General features: G+C 31.0%; 1 protein-coding gene across 1 annotated transcript in view; it reads right to left on the bottom strand.

Annotated features, from left to right (window-relative positions):
• Positions 1 to 26,805, bottom strand: part of LOC126733841 (neurogenic locus Notch protein) — a 143,232-nt gene that overhangs the window by 13,779 nt on the left and 102,648 nt on the right. The window contains exons 9-10 of the mRNA XM_050437253.1: positions 16,114 to 16,296; positions 3 to 207 (exon numbers count right to left, since the gene is read on the bottom strand). Of these exons, the coding sequence (XP_050293210.1) occupies positions 3 to 207; positions 16,114 to 16,296 (388 nt within the window). The remainder of the gene's footprint in view (positions 1 to 2; positions 208 to 16,113; positions 16,297 to 26,805) is intronic.

Raw genomic sequence — 26,805 nt, 5'->3', positions numbered from 1 at the left:
ACCTTGCAATGGAATCATGGCATGTTCCACCGTTCATGCAAGGCTGGCTAACGCAGTCATCTATGTTGACTTGGCATCTGGAGCCAGTAAAGCCGGCTGCACAGGTGCATTTGAAGGAGTTGATGAGATCTTGGCAGATACCTCCGTTGATACATGGCTTGTCTTTGCATTCGTCTATATCAATTTCGCATTGGGTGCCAGTAAAACCTGAAAAAATGTACGAGTTTAGTAATAGATAATAAAAGAAAGTTTTATAAATAAATTGAATCTAACAACAGCTAAAACCAAAAGATTCAGTGTCAAAGTTTCCATATTTTCAGGTTGGTTTATTAGCATTTGGGTAAGTTAATGCCATAAAACATTGTTTCTGATAGATTTCTTTATCTCGATTCTCATAGATTTTGAAACAAAGTTTCTTTAAGGCTGAACGTCAAGGGCTGAGATATTAATAATGGCTTGCTTCTTAGAAATTAACTCAGATTAACACAATTAAAAATTAAAACAACAATTAAAAATAATACAATAAGCCACATTCTATACTTGGGCAGACTTTCCCAGAGGTTTATTTTTAAGAAGATATTTTTTGCAAATACATATATTTTTTTTCTTCTATGAAGTTTTAAATTCTTCTTCAGGAATTTCAGTTAAAGATTTTAAGTATAAGACTACGCATAGAAGAGACTTTTTAGAAGACTTTTCTTCAGAAGGCTACAAGTTTCCCTCACAAAACGTAAAAGATAATGTTATGAAAGCTTTTGTCTATCTAGCAGCTTATGCTGTATCTCCCTAGTATCTCAGATCCTTGCCTTTCATTTTCTCTACAAAGCACTGTTAGCAGTCATTTTCTTATCTATTAATTTTAACATTTCTAAGAGTACTAATGAGATTATTTACATAAAAAATAAATCCTCAACTCACGACAGTAAAAAAAATTAACGTATTTTTAAGATATGAAGTTCAATGAAATTTTGCATGCAAAATTTGGTTGCTTTCTTGGATGATAAAATTACCTTTAATTTATAAAGTTTTCTTTTTCTTTTCGTAAGAAATGTTTTTCCTTTGACTAAACCTCTTATAAGAATGAAAAAAAAATCTCAACCAAAAATGCTACATAAATCCTTAACCCAGAATAATCTTTTCACTCTCCTGAAGCCTTTTTTTGGCTCTTGGAACTAAGGTTAAACCTCAGAAATTTTTTGAAGTACAAGTAATTGGTACAACTTTAGTATTATTCCCTGAATGACCTATGTTCTAGTGACCTACTGATATTATACGTTTTTTATGGTTAAGCTTTAAATATTGACTGACGTAAACTCAACTGAGCTAAAAACATGAATAAATGAATAAACCAATGAATAAATTTAACTTAATTCATATAATATTAACACCAATAAGACAAGCAAGCATCCTGTTATCGAAATCGCGACATAAAAACGAAAGAAGTGTAATGTGGGATTTAAATTCGAAATCAACCAGATCACATAAGCAAAAAAGAAAGTAGAATGGATAACACAGTCGGAGATATTGACGACAAAATTTATTACTTAATATAGTAATGGACTTCCTCTGACCTGTCGAACATGTTTGATTGGCGGACGTTGTACCATATAAGGACAAACCACGGCTTATTTTGGCACCCTAATTAAAAATTAATATCTCTCTTCTGTACCGCTCGTTATTTTTGAGATATTACATACATATGTGACATTTATGACCATAAGCCATTATTTATTTTATTACAAATTACGTTTTTAAAAGCTCAAAATATTTTAATTGCCTGTTTTTTTTATAATAACCTAATTAATAGTTAATGAACAGGTGCTGTTTTATTGGTTTTTTAATAGCAAACCTCATAAATTTATTCATAATTTAATTTTTTTTTTTGAGAGGAATACATTAGGATATATTTTTTAATAATCCCTATTTGCAACTACATTTTCTTTAAGCTAATCTGTGCCTCTATCTACGCCTCTGTATTTTTTCTGATTAATTCATTACACTATTTCTTTTTAAGATCCGCCATTAATAGCACAGCTTTACGATTTAAGTATATTATCTGATTTGCTTGCAATCACTTTCCAACTGCAAAGATATTTAGCGTAGGTGTAGAGTGAGTGCATGCTCTTGCTATAGTTTATTGTCTTTTTTAAAACGGGTCGGGTTCGTTCTGTTATAAATTAATGGTGTACAGGTGGGGTTCACGAGAGGCCATAGAACCAACAATAATTTAAGGTTTTTGTATCAGCTTCGTTAAAAAGCCTTATATTTTATGATTTGGCACTATCATTTAAATCTAATGGTGTCAGGTCTTGATAATAATTGATGGAAGTCTTGATTTAGATAGAAAGAAGGTTAATACAATCAGGCAGTACTATAACTTGAATGCGAATATTATTTATCTCTCGGCAGTGATTTTTGAGGTTTAAGGTTTATAGAGATGTTTTGGCACCGATTTTATTTTGTTTATATTCATGTAATAAGGAACAGATTTTTTGTGCGTGTTCAAGGCTCTTGTTTCTTAGTCTTTCTAGACCAAAACTTTTAAATTCTTAGAGGAGACTAGTGGAAAATTGGTTTCCGGTACTTATAAACGCACTATCGAGTTTTTTTTTTATTAACGCATGGTAAAAATGGGTAAATATTGAGCTATTAAATATAATTGTCATATTTAAGGCTAAACACCTCTGAGAAGAAAGGAAGACGCTACTTCTCGTACACTATTTAGATCAGATTAGAATAATTGGACTTTCTAATCGTTTTTTAAGTTTAGCAGAAATAAGAAAATATTTTTTTGCACATTTGAAGATTATATGGTGAATATTAGAGATGCTTATACTCCTGGGACACTTTCTATCAATCGAGAAACATTTTACTAGTATTTGTAGTATTTTTTTAGCACAAATTTACTCTATTGAAAACAGCTATGAGAAATGGGGAACCAGTCGATTTTAGTCCTAAAGGGATACATTTCTTTTTTTGAATTTGTTGTTTTTTAATTGGCAAAAAGTATTTATGATGGTTTTCAAAATATATCTTACCTTATATGTGTTCATTCAGTAAATTAAAATTTAGAAAATTTTACCTCAACTATAAGTCAAGCGAGACTGTAAAATTCAGTAATTCTTTAATATGAAAACGGAGTAGCATTTTTCATTGATTACAATGATATTATTACTGGGGCCGTATTTTTGAAACCATTCGAATTTGATTCGCATACGAACGAAAAATCGATATTCGTATTTTTGACCGCTTCGTATGCGAATTTTTTCGCATGCGGTGTCTCGAATGGGTTTCGTTCATGAAATTTCGAATGCTGTTCAAAAATGCACTTTTTAATTCGTGTGCCGCTCGACTTTGTTCACATTCGAAGATTCTCGTATGGTTTCGAAAATACGGCCCCTGAGTTTGCAGGAGCAAATACTTAATTAGAAAAATCTTCTATGAAGTAAGTATAATATTTACCGAAATTTTTAAAAAAGTCTGGTGTGCGTGTATAAATTGTATTTAAATAACTTTGAAGTCAATGCTTTTTATAAAGAAAGGTTAATATAGAGTACAAAGTTTATCCTTCAAGGTTCATCCAGCCATTTTGACAGTTGTTGAGGTTTTTAGAAGCGTAGCATGAAAAATGTTTTCTGATTATATGTTAAAATTAAATCATAGATCGGTGGCGGCAATAATGAGAGAATCTGATAGCCTAGAAAGAAAATCAGCAGAGCGACGATGATTTAGAAATTATCCAGCAACGCGAATTTCCTACATTAAAAGTTTTTTTGCAAATCATACAGAAACGATTAAAAAACTACCTTCGACCTCAGACTTTTAGAACAAGAAGGGTTTTGACGGGTCCAACAATGTTCCCACTATGTTTTGTTTCCTTGACTACAATGAAGCCTTTGACACCCTACACTGGGGACGACTATGGAGCATTCTGATTGAGATGGGGGTCACGAAACATCACATATATAAGATAAAACCCCTGTACGAAGAGAATAGAGCACACGTACAAATAGAAGGCAAACCCTCAACAATTTTCAGTGTCAGAAAAGGCGTCAGACAAGGCTGCATTCTCTCCCCAATACTCTTCAACATATATCTAAAATGCATCATCAGAAAGGCTGTAGAAACTGGCAGTCTCTATTGGCTGAAAAAAAGTGTGAGCAGGAAATGTTTGAAATACTTCAACGAGTAGCAATTGCTAGTTTGAAATCAGGCCTACGACTAAACAGGACTACTTGCTGCCTGTTGAATGTGAACAGATCTCAGCCAATCCCAATGCCCCTTCGACTCATCTACGATATAGAAACCAATGACACAGTCATTTATCTTGGAGAAAAATATCCAACAAAGGAGGCTCTGAACCAGAAATCAGGAGAAGTTTTAGGGAGACTATGAGATTAGTTAAAATCTGAAAAGACCACAATATCTGGACCAAAATGAGACCTCTCCAAAGCGCTAATATTGTTCATCGTAACCTATGGTTCGGAATTTTATACGTTCAACGCAGCATGCCGGAAGAGAATAGAAGCTATGCGACAGTTCATAGAACAAATATCTTTATACGCAGAGAACTGCGTATTCGGGATCACGAAATGCTTCTCCTAAGTAATATGGAAGGACGGGATAGAGAAAATTGTAATCCAAGGGAAAGTGGATGTCAAAAGAACGAGAGGCAGATTTCCTGTAAGATTCATAGACCAAATACCGTAGACGATACAAAAGCTGACGAAGATAATCTTATAACATGAATGACGCTCGAAATCGAGCAGTGACTAGAGAAAGAGTTAAAATATGATAATTTATGCTATTTTTATGTTTAGGGTTCATTGAGAATAACCAATAAAAATTTGTATTTTTTATATATGGGATGCATTAATTATTTTATTTCTTGTAGAATGGCCTTTTTCGGTTCGGTTTAACAAATACACAGATTATTACTACAGATAACTTATAAATCCATAATTTGAAATGCATAAATTAATACGTTTCGCTATAATCGAGGCACGTCATAATTCTCCACTCGTTAATCTTCATTACTCACGCCAACCTAACAAAACTTAATAACTATCAACACATATGACGTTATAGCTAAAGGCGCGAAATTTAAATTTTTAAATTAACTACTACAATCTTGGAAGTAATTCAGGTTTTGAGGATTATGGATCGCATTCAAAAAATATTTACTTGGCGTCTTGAAAATAATCATTTATTTTAATTTGGCAGAATCCTTTATTCGCAAGCAGTAACATTTTTCTGTACAGAATGAATTGGAGGTTTTATGATTAAAATCCTGCTACTGTCGAAAGCATATCTGTGGGTGTAAATTAGTACTCTAAGAGCCTCAAAGTTTGAAGTATATTAGATATTCAACACATTATGATGTGAATATGTATATTTATGTAATTTTTATTTTCTTGGCATGATGAATAGGTAAAATAAGTATAAGATTTGACAACTCTAATATAGGCATAGACTAGTTGCTGCCCATAAAGGACTGCAGCAGAATTTTTTAAATAAGTTAAATTTAATATCTTTCTTAATATCTAATTATGTAGGCTGCAAATGGCCTGAAAGAACTTTAGATGAACTGAATGTTAATTAATTTATAATTCTTATAAAGTGGTGAAAGTTTTGTAGCATGGATAAAGAAATGTCGGCCGAAAGTAATTATTTGGATAATGATTCACAATCAAATTGTATAAAGAAGAGGTTTCAGTACTTCATGAGGCAAAGATGTTAAATTAAAATTTGTATACAATAATACATAATAAGAGTTTAAATTCGCTTATGGGAAACTTTTCTTCCTGATGAGAGCAATTTTTTTGATTGTTTAGTTCATTCTATAAAGTAATAAAGGCACGGCCGGCAACATCAAGCACTTGCGTTTCAATAATTGAAAGACCTTAGGAAAATTGTGTGTGATTGTTCAGATGAACAAAACTACATGGTCTACTTAGATGAAGTATTAGTAAAAAATGTAAGTAAGTAAAAAATGGAAATCAATAATTACATATATGTATCAAAAATCATATTAAGTTTTGATAACCAAACCTGTCATTTCTGTGAGACTCATTTAGTGATTATACCAAAGACAAAAATTAAGTTCAATTATTATTCCGTCAATCAAAAAATCGCGCATCGTCGATGTATATGCTAAAAAGGCTTCAAAATATATCGAGTGGTTCGAGCGGATTTTCATAAGCGTCCCGCCAATCTTACCATGTAAAACGATGCAAAATATCCCATTAATATGCAGGCGAGTTTTAGAGGTACGATCAGTTCGACTCTCCTCATATTACCGAGCCGACAGTAATTGAAAACAATCTTTTTGTAAAGACCATCTTTTTGCTTAGTCGAAGAGTCAATGACACTCATTTCGGCGACTGTTTACCGCCATAAATTGCCTATTTGTCTGAATCAATTGGGTTTTTTTATTTTAAATTGCAGACATCTCTAAAAAAATAGTTTTGTTTAAATATATACTGGGTGAGGAAATAAGCGAGTTAAGCGGATGTATCTCAGGACCTGTACATATAGCAACAATGGAATTTTTTTTAAAAGTGACCATAAGAAAAAAGTATTTTTTCCGTAAATATACTGTTAGTAGTTATAGATAATACTGCTAGGAAGCGTAGAAAATTCTCTATCATGCAGGTTTGAGGCTCATTAGCTACGATTACAACGTGGGGTACCAAATATTAAGATTAAATTTTGTTTTTTTCGGTGTAAACACCTAGGACCTATATTGAAGTACCAAAATGACAAGTTTGACATTTTATTGGAGGTTAGCTTACGAGATTTTTATTTTTGTACACAAAAATAAAGAAGAAAATACAGAGGACAAGCTTAAGCCTTAAAAAAGAAATTATTAGTTTATTTTTATTATCTTTAAACAATAAGATTTTTAAAGAATCAGAGGTTATGTCCTATAATTCTTCGTCTGAACTCACTTCAACTGACATTTTGATCCTAGAGATAATCCTGGACTAATTTAACCCTCAAAATCAATCCTTGTAAACGGGGCTGTACTAAATAAAAATAATCTATCATTTTATCCATGGACCTAATAGATCTACGCGTTGTAAACGTAGCTATTGTCCTACGAACAATATTAGGGGTGGAAGAGGCTGTTGAAAGTGTAATAATTAAAATCTTTGTAAATTATAAATTCGATTTTAGCAATTCAAAATTTGTTGGCAAGATCAATGTAGCTGTTTTAAAGTCCAATCTCACTACTTCTCTATAGTTCCTAATAAAAGAGCTAGAGGGCGCAATTTGTAATAATTCCACTTTTTTTCGTTTTACTCCAAAAGTTCAAATTGATCTTAATGTAATGTATGTGTCTAATTAACATATAGTAGGCGGCAAAAAACAAAAGAAACTTTTAAATATAATTGTATGGAAACGTTAAATGTTTATTAAACCCAGGTTAATTCTTGTCAATTTGGTTTGTAAATATCATTTGCTCGATTTTTTGTGACATATCTTTTACAAGTGATAAACCTATTGCAATGATTGCGGTTTTCTTTGAGTGCCTTTAAAAACTTTTAAAAGACCGTAATTTAAATATAAAAAGAAATTCGTTAAAAAATAATTATTCTACATTACAAAAACGTCTTTTGATACCGTGATACATTTAAGTATTAGTGTATTAATTATGACAATAGGCTGGATCGTATTAACAGCGTAAGAGAACTGCTATAGTAATGTTAATTAGACATAGATAACAAAGATAGCATAGTCTGGTTTTCAGAATGTTTTTGCAAGTTTGATCTACTTTTTATCTCAAAAATATACCATTCAATTTGAACTTTTGGAACTGTAGAGTAGTAATGAGATCGGACATTTAAAACAGCTACATTCGTTACATACTACTATCGTTCGTAGGCCAATGAGCTTTAATACTAGAGAATTTTCTAGGGTTTCTAACAGTCTCATCAAAAGTATAGGTTAATATATAAGTTTTCGGAAAAAAAGACGTTTTTCTTATTTATTTTTTAGTTATGCCCTCTAACGGTAAAATACGGAATATAAAAATAATTTCCCAAATTTTGTCATGGCCACTCTTATAATAATAAAAAAAAATCCATTGTTGACAGATGTACAGGTCCTCAGATACAGCCGCTTACCTCGTTTATTAGCCCAACCTGTACATACCTAATATACCACGTTCTGGGTATTTTAAATAAATCAAAAATAATTTATATATTAGGGAAGCTTGAACTCGCCTGCCTATATTGTTTACAATAATTATAAGATGTTGCGATGGTGGATCCCATAAGCAATAATCAACTATAATGAACAACTAGGAATCAACTACATGAACCAAATTCTCTGCAAATCTGTCTTACCCATTCAGACTAACATCTATTTTAACATTGAAGTGAAGAGAGCTTATATACGCAATTCACTCACATAACTTCATCTTTCTACTATAAAATAGTTAAATGTGAACTCTGTTGTGTCGAGTTTTATCACACCAAAAAAATATCTATTATAGAGGCACAGGATGTGCAACTGATCAACTTCTTTTTTTTTAAACGGTTCACAGACAGATCAAATAAAGTCTTCTATGTACTCTACTCCTAGTATTTCTGATAGAAATATACTGAAGAGTATTCACACGGTTATACACGATAAGTGCCATATTTAATTACATTGTTCTATGCTTGTATCACCACCTTACTTAGTGGATATCATATTAATTTTTACGAAACCTAGTAAAAATCCTAAAATATCCTAGTCATAAACTATTTATAACATTTTAGAGAATTACGAATCTATTGCTAGAAAAGAACCCAATAATCTCAAACAAAACATGTTTGAGAATTGCGCCGGTAAATAGACTGGAGCACATGAGTAGATGTTTGCTTAAATAAATCGTCAATAAGAAGGTTTTTTTCCTGAGCATGGATGAAATCTCATTCTTTGTCTAGACAGCATGAAGCAGAACATAGAAATTGTTAGAGAAATTGGATATATGCAACTTTTAGTAACATGATAATTTCATTCAGGATGACTTCAATAAATAAAATGTTGTTAAAGGTACTAGCTTCTTCAGGAAAAGTTTAAGTTCTGATTGAAGATCAAAATGCATTGATTAAAAATTCCTTTCCCTCATTTAAAAATTAAATCCTAGTCTTCACGAACCATTTTATTGGCGATTTAAGATAAGATGACTTCCAGGACTCAACGATGTTCCGAGAAATAATCTAAAGCTAGATAAGATTGTATGAATCCACCTGATGGTCTCTGTATATGTCTTAATAGGACACACAGTACAGGAATAAAATAACCGAACCAAACAAAGAGTAAGGATGGCAAACAACAGAAAGATGTTGATAATCTAAGGAAATAGTAACTACTAACAAAGCATAAAACAAGAGAGCTAACAAAGTATCGACAGGGGTTCGTCTACTACTTATAGATGTGAGTTTCAGTAAAAAGTTTATTTTCCATATAAGCCAAATTGCGGCAGGAAATAATACTTCATATTTATAGGACTTATAATAAGATACGCGGAGTTGAGGAAGAAAAATATTTAATCTGTCGAAACTCTTAAGAAAATATGAAAAATCTGAACTAGGTTTTGTGAACTTTAGTCTTCCGCGTCAAACATCTTTCACCGAGTCAACATATGGTTGTTTTTTGTCATTTCCTTTCCTTCCAAACCCGTTTCCAGACCCCTTCCCACGCCTAGTTGGTGGTTAGCTAATTCTTTTTAGGCCAATAGCCAGGTAACTCAATACACACAGCGCAGCGAAAGAGGAATTTGAAAATGAAAAGTCATCACTGAAGTATTGGCACGGAGCCTAGAAGCTTAAACCATGATCCACGTAGAGTGGGTGGGCACAACAGAAAAAACGAACAAACGAGTTTTAAAGAGAAAAAGTGGCAATGTGATATTGGGCGGTTTTGGGTGGATGAAAAGATAACTTTTTATCCTACAGAAAAAGAAAATCAGAGATAAGATCGAGAGAAATAATAAATTTATAATTATTAATACCATACTGCACCGGGTAATCAAAATCGGAAAATAAATTAAGATAACAATCTCAAGAAGCGATTATCTTTACTCAGCCATAAAAAAATTTAAGACCACATTCGTAAGGATTGTACATGCGTCTTATTAAAGAATAACTGGGTCACTTTTAATTTTGTGTGCCCTGTAGAGATTTCTTACGTTTAGGTACCAGGTGAACACCTGACGGTTATTACTCGATTACCCATACAACGTTAAATGTTTTACCAAGAGTGTTACAGGACCGTACTTTAGAGGTAGCATTTATTTAAATTAAAAATTCCGAGGGAACTCTTTCTGAACTATGAATAATATCTTCTTGCATTTTCAATATCAAATTTTATATTGCGGATCTAACAATCTACGAAAATTCTAATTTAAAAAAAAAAAAAAATCCTCCTTAATTCGACCCTGACTTGGTCTTTTGTACTAAAATTTAAGTATTAAACCGAAAATTACGTCCAAATTGGATACCAGTGTTATTAAGAATGTACCGGTTTCGCGACCCTGTTCCACCCACATGGGTCAAGCAGGTGTTCCGAAATTATGTTTGTCCATTTTTAGGGTTGTAATACACGTTTTTTAAGTCCGATATTATTTCTGCCATAATTTACTCAAAATTACTTGTTAAAATGCGGAGAAATTTGTACAACTCAGATAAAAAATTGCGAGTTTGTAATTGGAAGCAAAATCAGTAAATTAAATAATTATTAATAAAAATACTGTTCAAAAGCTACAAATATAATTGGAAACACAATTAACTTGTAAGTTTGTGTATGTTTCCGTTCAAAATACATAGGTATATCAACTTCAGACAGAATAAAGTCTAAAGGTATATAAGGTAGCATTAATAACGTAGCCCAATGGAATATATAAGAATAACAAAAAAGTAAGAATAAAAGAAACCAATAAATAGAGAAAGAAAATTTTCAATATCCAATTCCTTAAGGCTTGTAAGAAAAATCGGCTTAATTTTATATTTAATGTTGTTGTAGAGTTTGGTTCTCTTATCAAGAACCATCCTATTAAATATTTTTGGTACTCTTTAAATTAACAATCATTCGATCTTTTTGTAAAAGTAAAATGTATTTTAAGCTCGGACAAGGAATATCTATTTTAATATCTTATTAAAATAAAATGCTAAAGGTACCAGAGGTGTGTTTTTATTTATTTTATTATAGTCTTATCATTGAATTTACATAAACAAGTTAAAACTGAAAAACTTCAAACAAGGTAATCGATGGGTATTTTTTATCTTTAAATAGGCAACTATTCGGCAATGATTTTTGTGTGATAACAAGAAAATTAAGAACGGTTTTAAAAGAAGCTGACCCTATACATAACTAGTCTGCTAAAGCCTTATACAATGATAAGAATATTGTTTTGTCAAGTATTGCCTTAAGATGCAAAACTTGAAAACATTACGGATTTTAATTATTATATACTCAACATATAACCTGTCAAAAAATTCTCTTAAATATTTTATATAATTTACAGGATGGCTTTAGTGCTATAATGGCAATGATTGTATCTACAGACAGGAACCAAACCATGTTTTAACTGTTTCAGATCATTAACTTAGCTGTATTTTTGACCTTTTCTCAGCTGTTAAGACTTTAATTAATCATATTTAATTATTAGACAGCTATTTTGCAAAACGGCAAAACGGACCCTCTTGGGATAACTAAAAACAAATCATTAACATAAAATGTAAACAAAAGAGACCCAAGCACAGTACTCCAATGTACTTGTAAAACTTAATATATCATTTACTTTTACCTGCTGTTTTGTATTTTCTAGGAACGATTTTAATAATAGATTAGGTAATCCAATTATACCCATATCTTCTAAATGTTTCAACAAAATATAGTGTGGCACTGTATTAAAGGCCTTTGCTTAATTTTTATTTGCAATTCATATTCCTGGTTTCAACCAGCGATAATGCGGTTGAATACTTATAAATGCTTCCTCTTTACTACAATTTGCTTAAAGCCGAATGAAAAAAATTATACATATTATCTGTGTGTATTGATTATTAATGAATTCTATTTATAACTATTTTACGGAATACTAGCGATCCCAGACTCACCTCTTATACAAATTATTTATTTCTTTATTTTTGGATTTTAAAAATGGTTATGTGTACGTCAAGAAGTACTACAAAAATCAAGGATTTTGATTCATTAAAGCTGAAGTTTAATTAAATCTTATAATATCTTTAATGACTTTACGTGCATTTTTTTTATAATTTAATCTTTAACCACTATAGATTTTATCATTTAAATTACTGTACGTCATAATTGCCTACTGAAGATTATTAAGTTAATATTATTTTTTTATTCCATCCTCCAAACTTTGGAATTTACTTCATAAGGTTCGAAAGATTAAAAAAAATAATACTTGTGCATTTTTGCACGCACATTCTTTGTATATATCCGAATATCCCAAATATTTAAAGCAATTAAGGTTGAAGACAGTTAAGTAATAACATATCCCAAATCGCAGTTAAATTTACGTTCTCATCGACAAAAAAATCACTTAAGACAACTTAACAAGAACGTAAACAGTTATAAATGTTATAATTAATCAAAATAAGAAACCGCATGTTGGAGATATCGAGATTCAACTACATTCACAGGAAATGCCGCCAGAACTCTCACATGCCGTGGATTTAGTAATTAAAGACTTTTTAGCAGTGGTTACTGGAAGTATTAATAATCGTTTCACCTAAAAAGTTTTTATAAATTAAAAACGAAAATTGCTTTGATAATTCTTGTGCTATGGACTAATTTATCTTAATTGAAAGATTTACTTGTAACTTTCTTAGAAAAGATTTCTTGCTTCTCTATTTCGAGTTATACAAATGGGTTTCGCGGATAATTAATTCGGCTCAGTTTGCTTACACCTTACATTCCAATTTATTTGCTGAAAAGTATATTCAGATCAAAAATGAGAATCACTCCTCGATAGGTTATGCATATTAAAATTACTAAATATATTAACATTATTCGAAAGATTCTTAGTTTCTATAATAAATAAATTGGATTTTTTTAAGTCTTCTCATGTAAGCATCTAATGATTATATGGCAAGATAAAAATCCGGTTACAGATCCACAAACTCTACGATACAATAAATAATAAAACAGAAGCAGCTTTTATTTATACTCGCCTAATAAGAAAAGTCGATCCTTATACTCGTCCTTTCAAGGAAATTAAAAGCACAACTTGTCCGATCAATTATTAGCAATAGATAAGAATATGTATGTTGCAAGGAGTAATTAAGTAGGACAAATGCGAAACTAATATATGCTGTCGGAAAGGCTTAAGAATAAAATACTTACTTCACGCTAAGTCATAATTTAATTACAATAAACTAATTTTAAAGGGAAACGCTAGTAATAATATATGGTCACTATTTGCATTATAATACTCCAGTATTATTATTAACACGGTAATTTAGATATTTTAATCGGATCGGTCTTAAGGTGATTATAAAGTTGTATATAGAACTTGATTCCGTAAAACGACTTATTATACCAACAATTCAATTGCTTTCAACGTGGGTTTTCCTATACGAATTAACTTAATTTTATTCCCTTTTTTTTGCTAGATTTTTTTAAGAAAGAATACAAGGTACAGAGTGGCCATTTTATTTTGTCTTTTGGGGGTGGACACCCTTTGTTATTTTGAATTGTATACCCCATATATTATATCAGTTTTGCATTCTAGGCTTCAATCAAAGTAATTTTTATCAATAAATGAACATATAAATTTTCACTTCCTTTCAGATATTTTGTTTCTCTGGCTAATATCGGCCTTGCATTTGACATTGTGTGGTCACAATATCTAAAATTTCTTTTAGACATTAAAATATCATTTTTTACTTGCTTATACGTTGATTCATGAGTCTTAAAATGGTAAACAATCGTATTCCAACATAGGTCCACAAGGTAGTAGAATACCATATAAATGCCAGCCCGTAGCCCGGACTTAATGCCAATTGATTTTTTCTAAAACCTAACCTTTCTGTAACCTAAAGAATATAAGCCTCATGTAAAATGGGAATATCTAGCAAGGATCAATTACAACAAGAAATTATTGAGGCTGCTGAATGAAATACTATTATTACTATTATTTTATTTTGCTAATTTCACACTGTAGACATATAGATATATCAAATGAAAGAGAGTTAACTAAACAGACAATATAAAAATATATAGTGAGTCTTATTTAAAAAAAAACAAGTTTACTTAAATTTAGTAAAATTTGAACGTCAATATTAATTTAATGTCATAGATACTTTTGAAGACACAAAGCAAGAGTTCTATTTTAATAATCAGCATTAAAATTAGCTATTAAAGCTACTTTGCTTTAGCGGTATACAATTTCAAATTCAAGACCGATTTCAGCTAAAAAGTACAAAATATCTTATAAAGGAGTAAAAATTTGTAAATACATTTATTAGGAAAGAAATACTTCGATTAAAAAGTATAATGTAAAATTTTATAATATATATACTTTGCTTCAAGCTAAAAAGCTTTGAACTTAATTGTTTTAAGCACCCTATAGATTCTGAGAAAAGATATAAGCCTTTACTAAAATGCCCACACCGTACATCAGTTAATTGATTTCTTTAATGCCTAAGCTTCTAATATGGTCAAAGCTTTGATTCGAATGTGTCACAGCGAGTTCAACTTGTTTTTTACATTCCAAATAATAAAATAATCCACCTTATTGTGCCTTTCTTGGCATTTGATGATGACGAGATTCATTAGTGTATTCACAATAGAATAGAATGTTATGTGGATTATTAATGAGCCTTTAATGGTTTTCGACAAGAGCAGAAGTTTCTTTCGGCAACAGGCCGTTCTTTTTTGCACGTGGTTTTCTCGAGAATGGCTTGTAGCTCACTATTATTATTATCATCACTGTTTTTAGTCTATGGAATTTTAATTTATTCTGTCTTAAATTAAATTAAGTCCCACCTATTCTGCGTCTCTTTGAGTTAAGGCTTAAATTTGAATACTGCTGGATAGCTCCTGGAAATCAAAAAAATTCTTGGCGCCCAACATAATGGATTTTCGTCAATATATTGTATATTCATTAATATATAATATTTTTTCAACAGCCAATGAAATAGGAATACAATTTCACATAATACAAAACAGGAAGAATAAAATAGGTTGTTATGCTCTAAGCTATCTGTAAACTTTTAGTTCGCAAAAGCAATAAATGTGGTTTAAGAATGAAACTATTGTGCTCGTAATACGTATGATGTGGTATTATTTAAAAAGAACGATTGAGGCTAGTTTGTTGAAAAGGGATATGAAGATCTATTCCTGCTGTTAGAGTTGGACAAAAAGAATAAAAATTATTTTGAGAATAAGAAGTATAAATATCTTTATATATATTTTATATTACGTCTGATAAAACTCGAGATTAAGTGAGTTCTTAACACTAATTTAATTGATATCCCTGTTACTAGAGGTACTTTAAAATGCAGTGTACCTCAAAAATGTGGGGCACATTATATGAACATTAGATACTTACGTAAACATCAAGGTAGAGACGTATAACAGGGCGGTATAATAATTTGATGGTGGATGTTTTCCAAAAATTTCTAGTAGAATGTTTAACAAGAGGTATTTTGCAAAATGTTTAACTAATTCCCCACCTGAGAAATATTTTAAATCTCAAGAAGGCTCCGTTCTGTTCCTGTGGACCTATACGGTCTTGTGGACTGCGAAATACGATTGGACTCTAGTCCATTTATCGATTGACGACTTGTTTTGAGTTTGTTTTTTTGTATTTGTGTATAAACAAATACAGACCACACGATAGATAAAAAATAAAATATTAGGCAAAGCTTATAGGCGTTTTAAGTTTAAAATACTTTTTTGCATATGTGTGAGAATAATTTACATATTCCTCAGGTTAACTTTTACAACTTTATCTGTTTTGTAACATTTTCAATAACAACGATTAGAATTTAATACAAACAGGTTCTACCAGTCTTACAAATTTAGTAAAAAAATGAATATTATGAGATGAATGGAATAAAAAGTCAAATATGATTTCTTTTTTTTACTTACCAGGCATACAAACGCATCGAAAAGTTCCCGGATCATCTAGACAAGAACCATCGTTTTGACAAGGATGTGATTCGCATTCATTCACGTTGGTTTCACATCTTGGGCCCGTAAATCCTTGAGTGCAGTTGCAAGCAAACGATCCAGGTGTATTAACGCAGATACCGTCGTGTTCACAAGGAGATCCTGCAAGGGAAAAAATAAAGTATATCATTGAGTTCATAGTGAAATAAAAGTCAACGGCGAAAATATAAACAACATTCGATACGCCGACAACACAGTCTTGCACAGCTTAGAAAACCTGCAAAACCTAGTAAGTTGTCTTAATATTAGCAGCAGAGAATATGGCCTAGAACTGAATGCCAAAAAAATAAAATACATGGTAATTAGCACAACTCCAATACCATATATAGAACTGATCGTCAATAATCAGGTCGTCGAATGGGTTGACAAATAAAATTATTTAGGAACCACTGTATCTGAAACTTGGGATCATTCTGTGGACATTAAATGTCGCATAGAGAAAGCACGTAGTACTTTCATTACAATGAGAACCATGCTCACCAATGGAGATCTCAGGTTGGAGTTGAAAAAACGAATAGTAAATTGCTACATCTTTCCGCTATTCCTATATGGAGTGTAGAGGTCGACAGCTGCTTCTGCCTTCGAGATGTGAGTTTACAGAAGAATCCTGAAGATACTTTGGGCTGACCATATAACAAATAATGAAATACTAAACAGAATGAACTGCCAGCCGCAACTCTTACTCACAATTAAAACACGAAATACTTAGGACGCGTAACGAAAAATGAAAAGAAATATCGTGTCCTACAAAACATCAGAATTTTCTGGAATAGATATAGAAAAGGAATTTCCTGGTTGGCAAATCTCCACAAATGGTATGGTGCTATGCTACCTCCACTAAGCTGTTTAGCTGTATCGTCAACATTCGTAATGAAGAGGGCATGAGAAGAAGAAGTATTTTAATTGGTAGATGATCTTTGAGTCTTTGGGATTTAGTAATAATAGAGCATTACCTCTCTAGGAACAGAAGCGCATTACAATTAATACTTAAAGTTCAAAATTAAATATATTTAAATACCATAAAGTTCCATTAACTGAATCAAAACGCTTGTCAACAGATTCTCAGTTAGGCTTCAATAAACCAGAAAAAAAAAGTTTTTATTTTCTTAGCAGTTACTTATGGTCATCGGTTCTTGTGGACTCAATATACAAATCGATATTTGTTTAGAAGATTTTATGCTTCCGATGCGTGAATAATTTTTCTATTTACGGGTTGGGAATAAGAAAAAATCGATTACTTTTGGTTAAGGTCGATAATTCTCAACACTTTGCATAACGAATTACTCTTAGAACTGGTTCACGACCAGAGGCCAATAAACCCTTGTGATTTTCTGGTATAACTTGAAGCAAACAAAATATCGTATATAAGCCAAGAACAACCATTTGATTTTACTACTTCTTCGAAATGTTGGTCAAAGTAGGATTTCATTGATTTATGATTTATCATATTTGCTTATACTACTTTTGGCTCACATAAGTGTGGTAGTAAAAGTTATTTATTTCGCATTGTTACCACCGATCCTAGGCACTAAACAACAGTGTTTATTGCTCTTAAACGTAGGCACATTAAAAAATTTGCTGAAATATACAATTATTTAAAAAAGAAGCATGCAATTTATTTAGTTATTATGACCTCAATTGTTGCAAACATTTGCTAACAGTTAAATTTAACAGGGCCTCTTCAATAAACTCCTTTGTTGTACTAATAACAGGCCCGCTTTTCATGCGAGGCAGTTTCTCTTATACTTAAAACAGCTGGATACTAATTGGTCTAAATTAAAAAATTCTATATATGAAAATTGAGTTGTTATTACTTAGTTCAGTTTGCTCGTACATTAGTGGCTATTGAGTATTAAGTTGTCTAAGAAATTTTAAAAAGATGATGTTCTGATGTAATAACTAACGAAGCCATTGGTTATAAAAGATTAGTAATTAAGCTCGGGGAAATTACATTTTTATTAGTTTACAATTATTTTTATTGGTAAATAAATAGAATATAGTGTCTTATTGTTTTTTTTTCCGGTAGTGATTTGAGAAATATTGAATACGATTTTGCTTTAACCTTAAGGAGATAAAAATAGCATTTGGTCACAACTATATTGACAATGCACAAATAAAAGGGTATAAAGGGTTCAAAGATAGCGGTACATTTGATGATAGCGACCAATACTCTGGATGGCCCTCGGAAGCAGAAGCATTAATTAAAGGAGTCTTGTACAAAGTGTCCCATTCTCGTAGGTTTTATGAGATTTCTCGGTTATAAAAAGAAATAGAAAGATGCGGTTTTCGCGACATCGTGTTACTTTTTAATGAAACCAAAGATGCATTAATCAAAGTACATAATGAGTATGCCCAGATAATCAATAAAGATCTTCTGTAAGTGATGAAGAGATTGCACCAAATAACATGTACCGAACTTCGTGCAGAAATATTTTGTAAGGCAGTAAGTATTACAGAGCTTCAGCCACACGATAGTCCTGATGATCTTTGACTGTTCAAGAAAGGAGTATACAGGGTCCAAACATAGCCGTAGATCTGTTGATAATGATCAACACTCTAAACGGTGTTAAGAGCAAAAACTTTAATCACGGGGTCTTATGCACCATGAGTATGCTCTCAAAGTTTAGACAATCAAGAAAGATTATGCTTTGCAAATTACGAAAAGATTGTGAAACGCAATACTTTGCATGCACTGAACTTCGTGCAGAAATATTTCATAGAACAGTAGGTATTATAGAGCTTCAGCCACAGCATAGTCGATATGATATAGCTGCCGTGATCTTTGTCTATTTAATAAAAAAATATAAGGGTTCAAAGATAGTCGAATATGTGTTGCTAGCGACCAACACTCTAGACGGCCCTTGAGAGTGCAAACTTTAATCATGGGGTCTTATGCACCATGAGTATGGTTTAAAGTTTAGACAATCAAGAAAGATTATCCTTTGCAAATTATGAAAAGATTGTGGAATGCAATACTTTGAATGCTTTGAAAAATTTATAAAACAGTATGTTTTATACAATTTCAGATACAGTATAGTCCTGCCATAGCAGTTCGTGATTTTTGGCTGTTTCCACCAAGTTGAGAATGTGCAAACTATTAAACTAATGCTTTAAAGGCTGTGCCAAAAAGCGAGTACCAGGAGTAATCTCAAAAGTGCAAAGGGCATTAGAAGTAGATTGCTCAATTATATGAAAACTACTTAAAGAGTTATAAGCCAGACGACGTAGAGTAACTTGGGCGGATATATATAGACGTACCTCCAAGATTGACAGTTATCCAAAGCACAACGTATAGCCATCTTTAATTGAAGATAGACTTTTTGCAAAGTTCAAGCAGTTCTTATTAAATAAGCTGGAATATAAAAGTTGCATTGGCTAGATCTAATAAGAGATCATGAGATTATAGAAGCCATAAAAGCTCTAAAACTGCAAGTATGTTTAAGAAGGACCGAGGAAGATCTATCAGATAAAATAAATACTCAGTAAATAGAAATTGTTTAGTGAAAAATGCCGAAAAGTTCGAAAAGAACGAGTTTTCTTATAAAATTAGAGCTGGTCTTGATAACAAGCTGAGGTGCATAAGCATTAACTTAGCAGCTGTTAAAGCGCCAAAGTTCTTGATTTACAGACAAATAAATTATACAGTATGAACATAGGTATAATTGGATTAAATTATTTTAGTATAGGATAAAATTAAATATAAAAAAAGAAAAAACCTAAATTTCCTAGTTTAGCACTTTTGAAATATTTTAAAAACATATTGAAGAGTTTTTAATAGAAGTTCTGGTCACATTATGTGCTATTTTTTATGAGGTATTGATTTTTATTTGGTGTTGGTTTAAAATACAATCCAAATCCAAAAGATTCTATAGATTTTGATGACTCTATATCTGAGATGTCTAAATACCTTGATAAAATTTGCAACTGATCCGTGTTTCCACATTTATTATGTGTATAAAAGAATTCATAGGCAAGTTCTAAGAAGGGCCGAGAGAAAGATTATTATGGGCTCAGATTGGACATGCCAGACAATAAATCCAAGGAAAATTGGAGTATTATTAATTAACTAAGAGCGAACTCAGCAACAAATTATCAGGTCAATGGATTACTTATCTGTTGTAAGCCCACAGGAGTTGCCCAGGGTTCCATGCTTGTCCCTACCTAATTTTTTTCTTTATAATAATCTTTATAATAATCCTTGCATCTTTTGATATAAAAGGTTTTCACAATTTTTGAAGATGACAGTACCATTTTACGGACTCATATAAATAATGAGGTTTTAAGTAATGATCTGATTATAATCTCCTATCTCTAAACATTACTAAAACTAAAATATTAGTATTTAAGTTTGTTTACACTGACCAAATAAACATACAGGATATAGAAAGAATTTAATCTATTTATTAAAAGAATTTAAGAAAGAATTTATGAAATATTATTTAAAAACATACTGAAGAGTTCAATGGGTAACTAAATAATACTGAGAGTTTAAGAATACTGAAGAGTTATACCGAAACCAAAAGACTCTCTATAGTTTTTGATATCTCTATTTTTAAATAGACTACAAAAATTTGTGAATATATTAAGGAAAAAACAACGTTTTCTTTAGTAAAGTAATAGTCCATACATACTGCAGTCCTAAGTAAAGGTAAAATGAGAAGCACACAGTCTCTCTCCACTCGTTTAAAAATTCAAATTCTCAACATATTTCGGACACAGTAGTGTACATCATCATCTTTAGTGAATACTAAAAGGAATTCGCCGTGAACAAACAAACAAGTAACCGAAAAAATACACCTAAAACATTTTAAAATTAATATAAGTTGCATTTACAAATGTTTAAAAGTCACACCACGGCATGAGTTTATGTCAATAATTTTTTTTTTTAAAGTCTATTGTTGACAAAGATTAATTGATATGTCGAAGTAGTGCCATTTGAGAGAACTGATTTTCATATATAGTGGAGAAATTATTTGGTTGGAATAAGGGAAGTTTCAGAGACTGTAAATCGATAAAAGATGAGAATAATTATTATAAAAGCAGTTTTAACACAATAATTCCCAAACTGATGTAATGGCCTAAATAGTGTGTTATCGAAAATATTAAACTCAAACCTTGATACTTTTTGGACTTCTCAACATAGATGTCACCTAGGTTTGAGTTTAGTAAATGCGACTTATATTATTTTTAAAATCTATTCTGTGTCTTTTTTTTTGTATCTTATTTCTTTGCTCACGATCAATTCCCTTTAGTATCCCCCTGATGATGGACACTGCCGTGTCCGAAATATGCTGGGGATTTTAAGCTATATGTAGAATAAACGAGTGGAGGAAGACTGTGTGCTCTTCATTTTACCTTAAAGTTTTTTTACTTAATAAAAATCGGTCATATAGAAATCATAAAATAACTTTATATAAGCTAGGCAAGGTTGCCGTTCTTCCCACAATAAAATCAAAACATCTTTAAGCAGGCGTATTATGCATTTCGGATATTGTAATTGTTATCATCGGTTATGTTTTGTACTAAGGAAAATAACAATCTTTCTTAATTTTATATTATTTTCTACTGCTCTGCTAAGTAGAAACTGCTACTCTACTACAAAGTTATCGGTTTAGGATGACACAACTTAAGTTCGACGGATTCTACTATAATAATACACCTCCTGCAGTACGAAAGAAATAGTCTCTTAAGAAAAAAAAAATCTCATTTATTTATTTATTTATTTTATTACAACAGCCCAATACTGATTCAAAACGTTTTTTGGGTCTTTTGTATTGCAAGTCATATATTGAATTTGAATCAGCAAAGTTGTAGGTGACATCAATCGTTTGTTTCGGACAACTGTTTGTAAAAAATATTTTTTTAATTGAATTTTTAGTAGTTCTTTTTACAAATTTATCCCAGTTAAAGTTCTTCTACTGCATAAATTAATAAACTGATTAATTTTTTTTTTAATTTTTTAACATACGTTAAAATTATATCTAGTTGAAATGTTGATAATATCCGAAACAAATGAATCACTCAGAATTAAAACTTAAAATGAGTTGACAATAATTTTTCTCCATAGGATTTAGTCTTGAACATTAAATATCTTAAGAGCCTTTTATTTCATAATTTAAGAAAAATTCCTGTTTTGTTTTTTCCAAATATGGATTATGTACATAAAAATATGTAAATCCTTAAAAAAAATTAAGTATATTTATGATCTCATATCCACTCTATTTGAATAATGCAAAATGTAGATTTAAAACCTCTCAATGATAATCTTTTAAACGTCAATTTAATGCATTAAAAAATATATGATTAACGAATCGCACAAAATTTAATTACGAAATCAATAAATGAATGGTTCAAAGAACACCGCTATCAGCAACTGCGGTGAAAAACGTCTGATGGTAGTTACAATAATTGACCCTGAAGATGTCACAGGTCGATCAGTTAATTGCTAATTAGCAATCGAACAATAATTGGCTTGAGTGAAAGGGGCCATAAGAGAGATGTGATACATTTCCCACGAATGTGAAGCACCTTACGGAAGGTTATGTAAATTTGTGAAGAGGCGCTCTCCTTTACTTCAGATAAAATATATTAGTATTATGACGTATTTACATAATATAAATGATATTCTATAAGTAAAGACGTAGGCGGGTTATTAGGCTTTCGGACAATTATCAAGATTAAGATGGAAGCTATTACTTTCCGTCTAATTCTTTCGACTGATGTGATAAATAAATCAATTAATGTATGAGTTATTATTAAGATAATAGTTAAGTGATTTATGGATTTTTTTTCTTCTTCACTTATTATTACGATCAGACGTCAAAAAAACACATTTAACGACAAAATAATTAAACACCGGTTAATGCAAATGAACTCGACATTATGCAAGCCAAAATAGCGTCTGGTTTTCTCGACAATTTCGCATCAATTAATATTCATATGGGCCTCTCACTTTTGATTTGATTTTTTATGCCTCGGCCAACTGCCAGAAATAATTTGCTATAAATATAGTATCTAATAAGGTGTTTATTATTTCTAAGATTGTCCTTTTTTTCGAGTCCCGTTATAATGACCGGATGGAAAAGATTAACATCATTTATAGAGAACATCTTAGACGTGGTTGTAGTTTCTTGACTAAACTAGTTATGTAAGTATGGTAAGGTATTTTGTACTGATACATAAGTTTTTGTTACAGATATCAGTTCAGATATTTAGTAATATTTGCTATATTTACGCACGTGGGAACCCAAGTTTACCATTAGTTCTTAATTACATGGCTCTTTACCTAATTTAAATCTTAAATTAATTTACTATTATATTTTGTAACATGTACTTTAGATATAGATGATTTTGATTATCAAAAGGTGAGTTTCCAAATTTTAAATCTTCAAATGAAGGTGGTTTAACTTGGCATTATTGGCATACTATGTGTTCTAGATAGATAACTTCTATTCGCCCCTTTTAATTCCTTACAGATTCGTTGTGTTTAGTAGTAGTTTTATATTCTAGTTTAGTAGTACACTTAGTAGTTAGATGGGCGCTAGATATTTTATAAATATGACTGGTCACAAATACAAACAAATTAATAATTTTGCGCATACATTTGATGAACATTCATGGGCATTTTATTATTTTCAATTATTTAAACAAACAAATTTTGTTATGAGGGTGAATGATTAATATCCCAAGCCAACTGAACATTCGGTAAGTTTGGTTAGCTAAACAATACTGAATCTAATTGACAAAATATTTTTATTTTTATTTCCTATGAGAAGTAAAGATAAAAACATAATTTACCCATTTATTACTTCTTACTCCTATGGTATTAAGACATACATATAAACATTTTAGAAATAAATAATTTGCTGTGAATCGTCCCTTTTTGCCAACTTTAACTTTCTCGAATAAAAATTAAAAACGCTATTTATTTATTAAAGAAAATGACAGAATTTTAAGATCGTAAAAATTGATCATTCCTAATATAATTTAACATATAATCTAATTTTTTGCAAAAATAACTAAAATATTTTAATAAAAGATATTAAAAACATCAAAGTAAATAACACTTCCTTGAAATTTTAAACATGTTGGCAACGTTGTTTTAAATTTTATGCATATTCTCTCCAATATTCCTAAATTAATACCTGTTAAGAGATTATCTGATTGATGTGATCAAATCGATCATTAGATCTACTCTAGCTATGTGACGAAACCAGAAATTGCATTTCAGTCTTGTTTTTTTGCGAATTCTATCAGCAAGTTAAGTAGAATTAAAAAGGATCATAAATCATGGTATGTATATTATACTGTATATTACAGAAAGTGTATTATTTAAACCTAAAAGTGCTCTGCTCTTACAAAGTCTACTATAAAAGTATTAAAAAATTATATCTTTGAGCCAGTCATATAAAAAACCTACTTAACCCTACCCTGTAATTTAACTAAGCCTATACTTTAATTTTTGTTTTTAATCTGTGCGTTGAATCGTGTTTTGTTTCTTTACATTTAGAACATTTTCTTTTTGTTAACATAATATTCTTTCACTACAAATATTTTTTATGTCAGAATTCACAATTTTGATAACATTAATTAGGTTTTATATATTTTTTTTAAATTTGTCCAAGCCATTATTATATAAATTGTGTGATTGATCAATTTTTTATCCTAGAACCAGTATCCAAATTAAAATCAAAAATTAGAATGCAAAGAAATTAAAATACCAAGTCTAAAGATCCCAAATATGAGATTAATATTTGTTAATTTTTAACTTTATTCAAAACATTTTCGTAACCAAAACCCTCCTATATAAGAATAAAAAATCATATTTTACGCTAAAGATTTCTCATATTTGAAAATATACTTGCACTCATATCTTAAATAACTTTTAACATGCTTGAAAAATTACTTGGACATTTTATGCATAACTTAATTGGATGTGACACACCGCTTTATATTTTCTGAAGCAAAAAGAAATATATTATTTTCTTAATGAAAATCCTTAAATCTTCAGAACCCTGATTATCCATGATCAATGGGATCGAACGTGGCTCGGATATTCTCAACATTTATTTCTTATATTTTTACCATAAAAAATAACAGAAAAAGAAAGTGACAAATGCAAATAAGTTGAAAACAAATTTAGTCACTTTGGCCTGTGTTAAAAGTCTTATATATTAATATATTAAATATATTAAATCTTCTGGCGTATTCTGTACAAGTCTAAAACGTCTACAATGTCCCAAGTTTCTCGTTACTCCAACTAGTCTAGTAGAACGTCGGTAGCTTCCTTGGCTTCCTGGTTAGTTACTATTTTAACTGATACCGCCGCACAGTTTTCTTCTTTCAGATGGTGACGTACCGGGATGATTCTAGCTGACTAAGTTGTTCGACAATATCGTCGTTGCTGAGGAGCTGATAACCTGGCTCATGTTCGTTACACTCTGTTCGCCTCTCAACCTTGGTTTCATCAATGTCTTTAAACTCATCGGCGTTGCGCACTAATGTAGTAAGTTCAACTATGGTAGTTTCAGTCATCATCATCATCATCAGGTTATATAACACTTTCATCTTTCTCTGGCATCATTATTTTTTAAAAAGTTTTTTTGTAAGTTATCTCTTTCCAGTCCATGCAATTGCAACTGTAAAAATGTCCAAAACGTCAGTTCAACTTCACCATCATTTGATAAGATCTCTTCGGTAGAGCCGTTTGATTATCTCAATAACACCCATTGATTTATTGATTGAGCAATTGATGTAACATTGGGTGGAAAAAAAAACAAGGAAGTTTCCATCATCAGATCTTAAAACTGCCTCACTGGGATGAGAACGCGCGTTATTTAAAAGAAGGGCCTTTTGTGGCAATTTATCCTTTTAGAAATAAAACTTTACTTTCGAAATAAACTTTTTATGGAATCAATCTTGGAAAATGACACAAGTTATCCAGGCATCTTGGTGATTATGATAGTGAGCTGGGAAATTATGCGGCTTTGATGTTTTTATATAGGCGAGGATTATTTGACATTTCAATGACAGCACTTACTAGCTATACAATACTATAAGCACTACAGCTTTACTTTTTTTCTGTAATTATGGCTTCCAGCTCATAGAAAAATTCCACCATCGACACTAAGCTTTTCGTCTTAAATGGCAAGCTCACGAATTCCGTGAAGTTTTTTGAATCGATGCAATCAACCACTGGAGGCACTGAAAGGTTCTTTGATTTTTAAGTCTTCGTGAAAAATCTCTGCTTTCCTAGTATACATTTGTCCAAAGATTGGTACGCCCTCCTATCTTTTCTGCAGAAACCACTTGGAAAGTACTTCTTCGAGTTGTTGAAAAATTTATCCTTTTAATGATTTACGTGCAGATATGCTCTTAAAAGAGTCAGACTAAGATATGACATTTTCTAGTTTCACTTTATTTTTATTGGAATCCCGTATTGTTTGCTTGTCAACTCTATAAGTTTGTGATAATGACGCGACAGTTTTGCCCTTTTCACTTTCGATTAAAATTTGTAGCTTTTGATTAATCGATAAAACATTTGTGTTTAACAGTGGTTTTTGCTGTTTTGAAAACAAAAAAAAATTATTAAAAATATAGCAGTGTAGGCGA

This window comes from Anthonomus grandis, chromosome 3 (assembly GCF_022605725.1).
Source record: "Anthonomus grandis grandis chromosome 3, icAntGran1.3, whole genome shotgun sequence".
NCBI lineage: Eukaryota > Metazoa > Arthropoda > Insecta > Coleoptera > Curculionidae > Anthonomus > Anthonomus grandis.
Note: the sequence above shows the minus strand (reverse complement) of the source record. Positions and strands in the feature narration are given on the sequence as shown.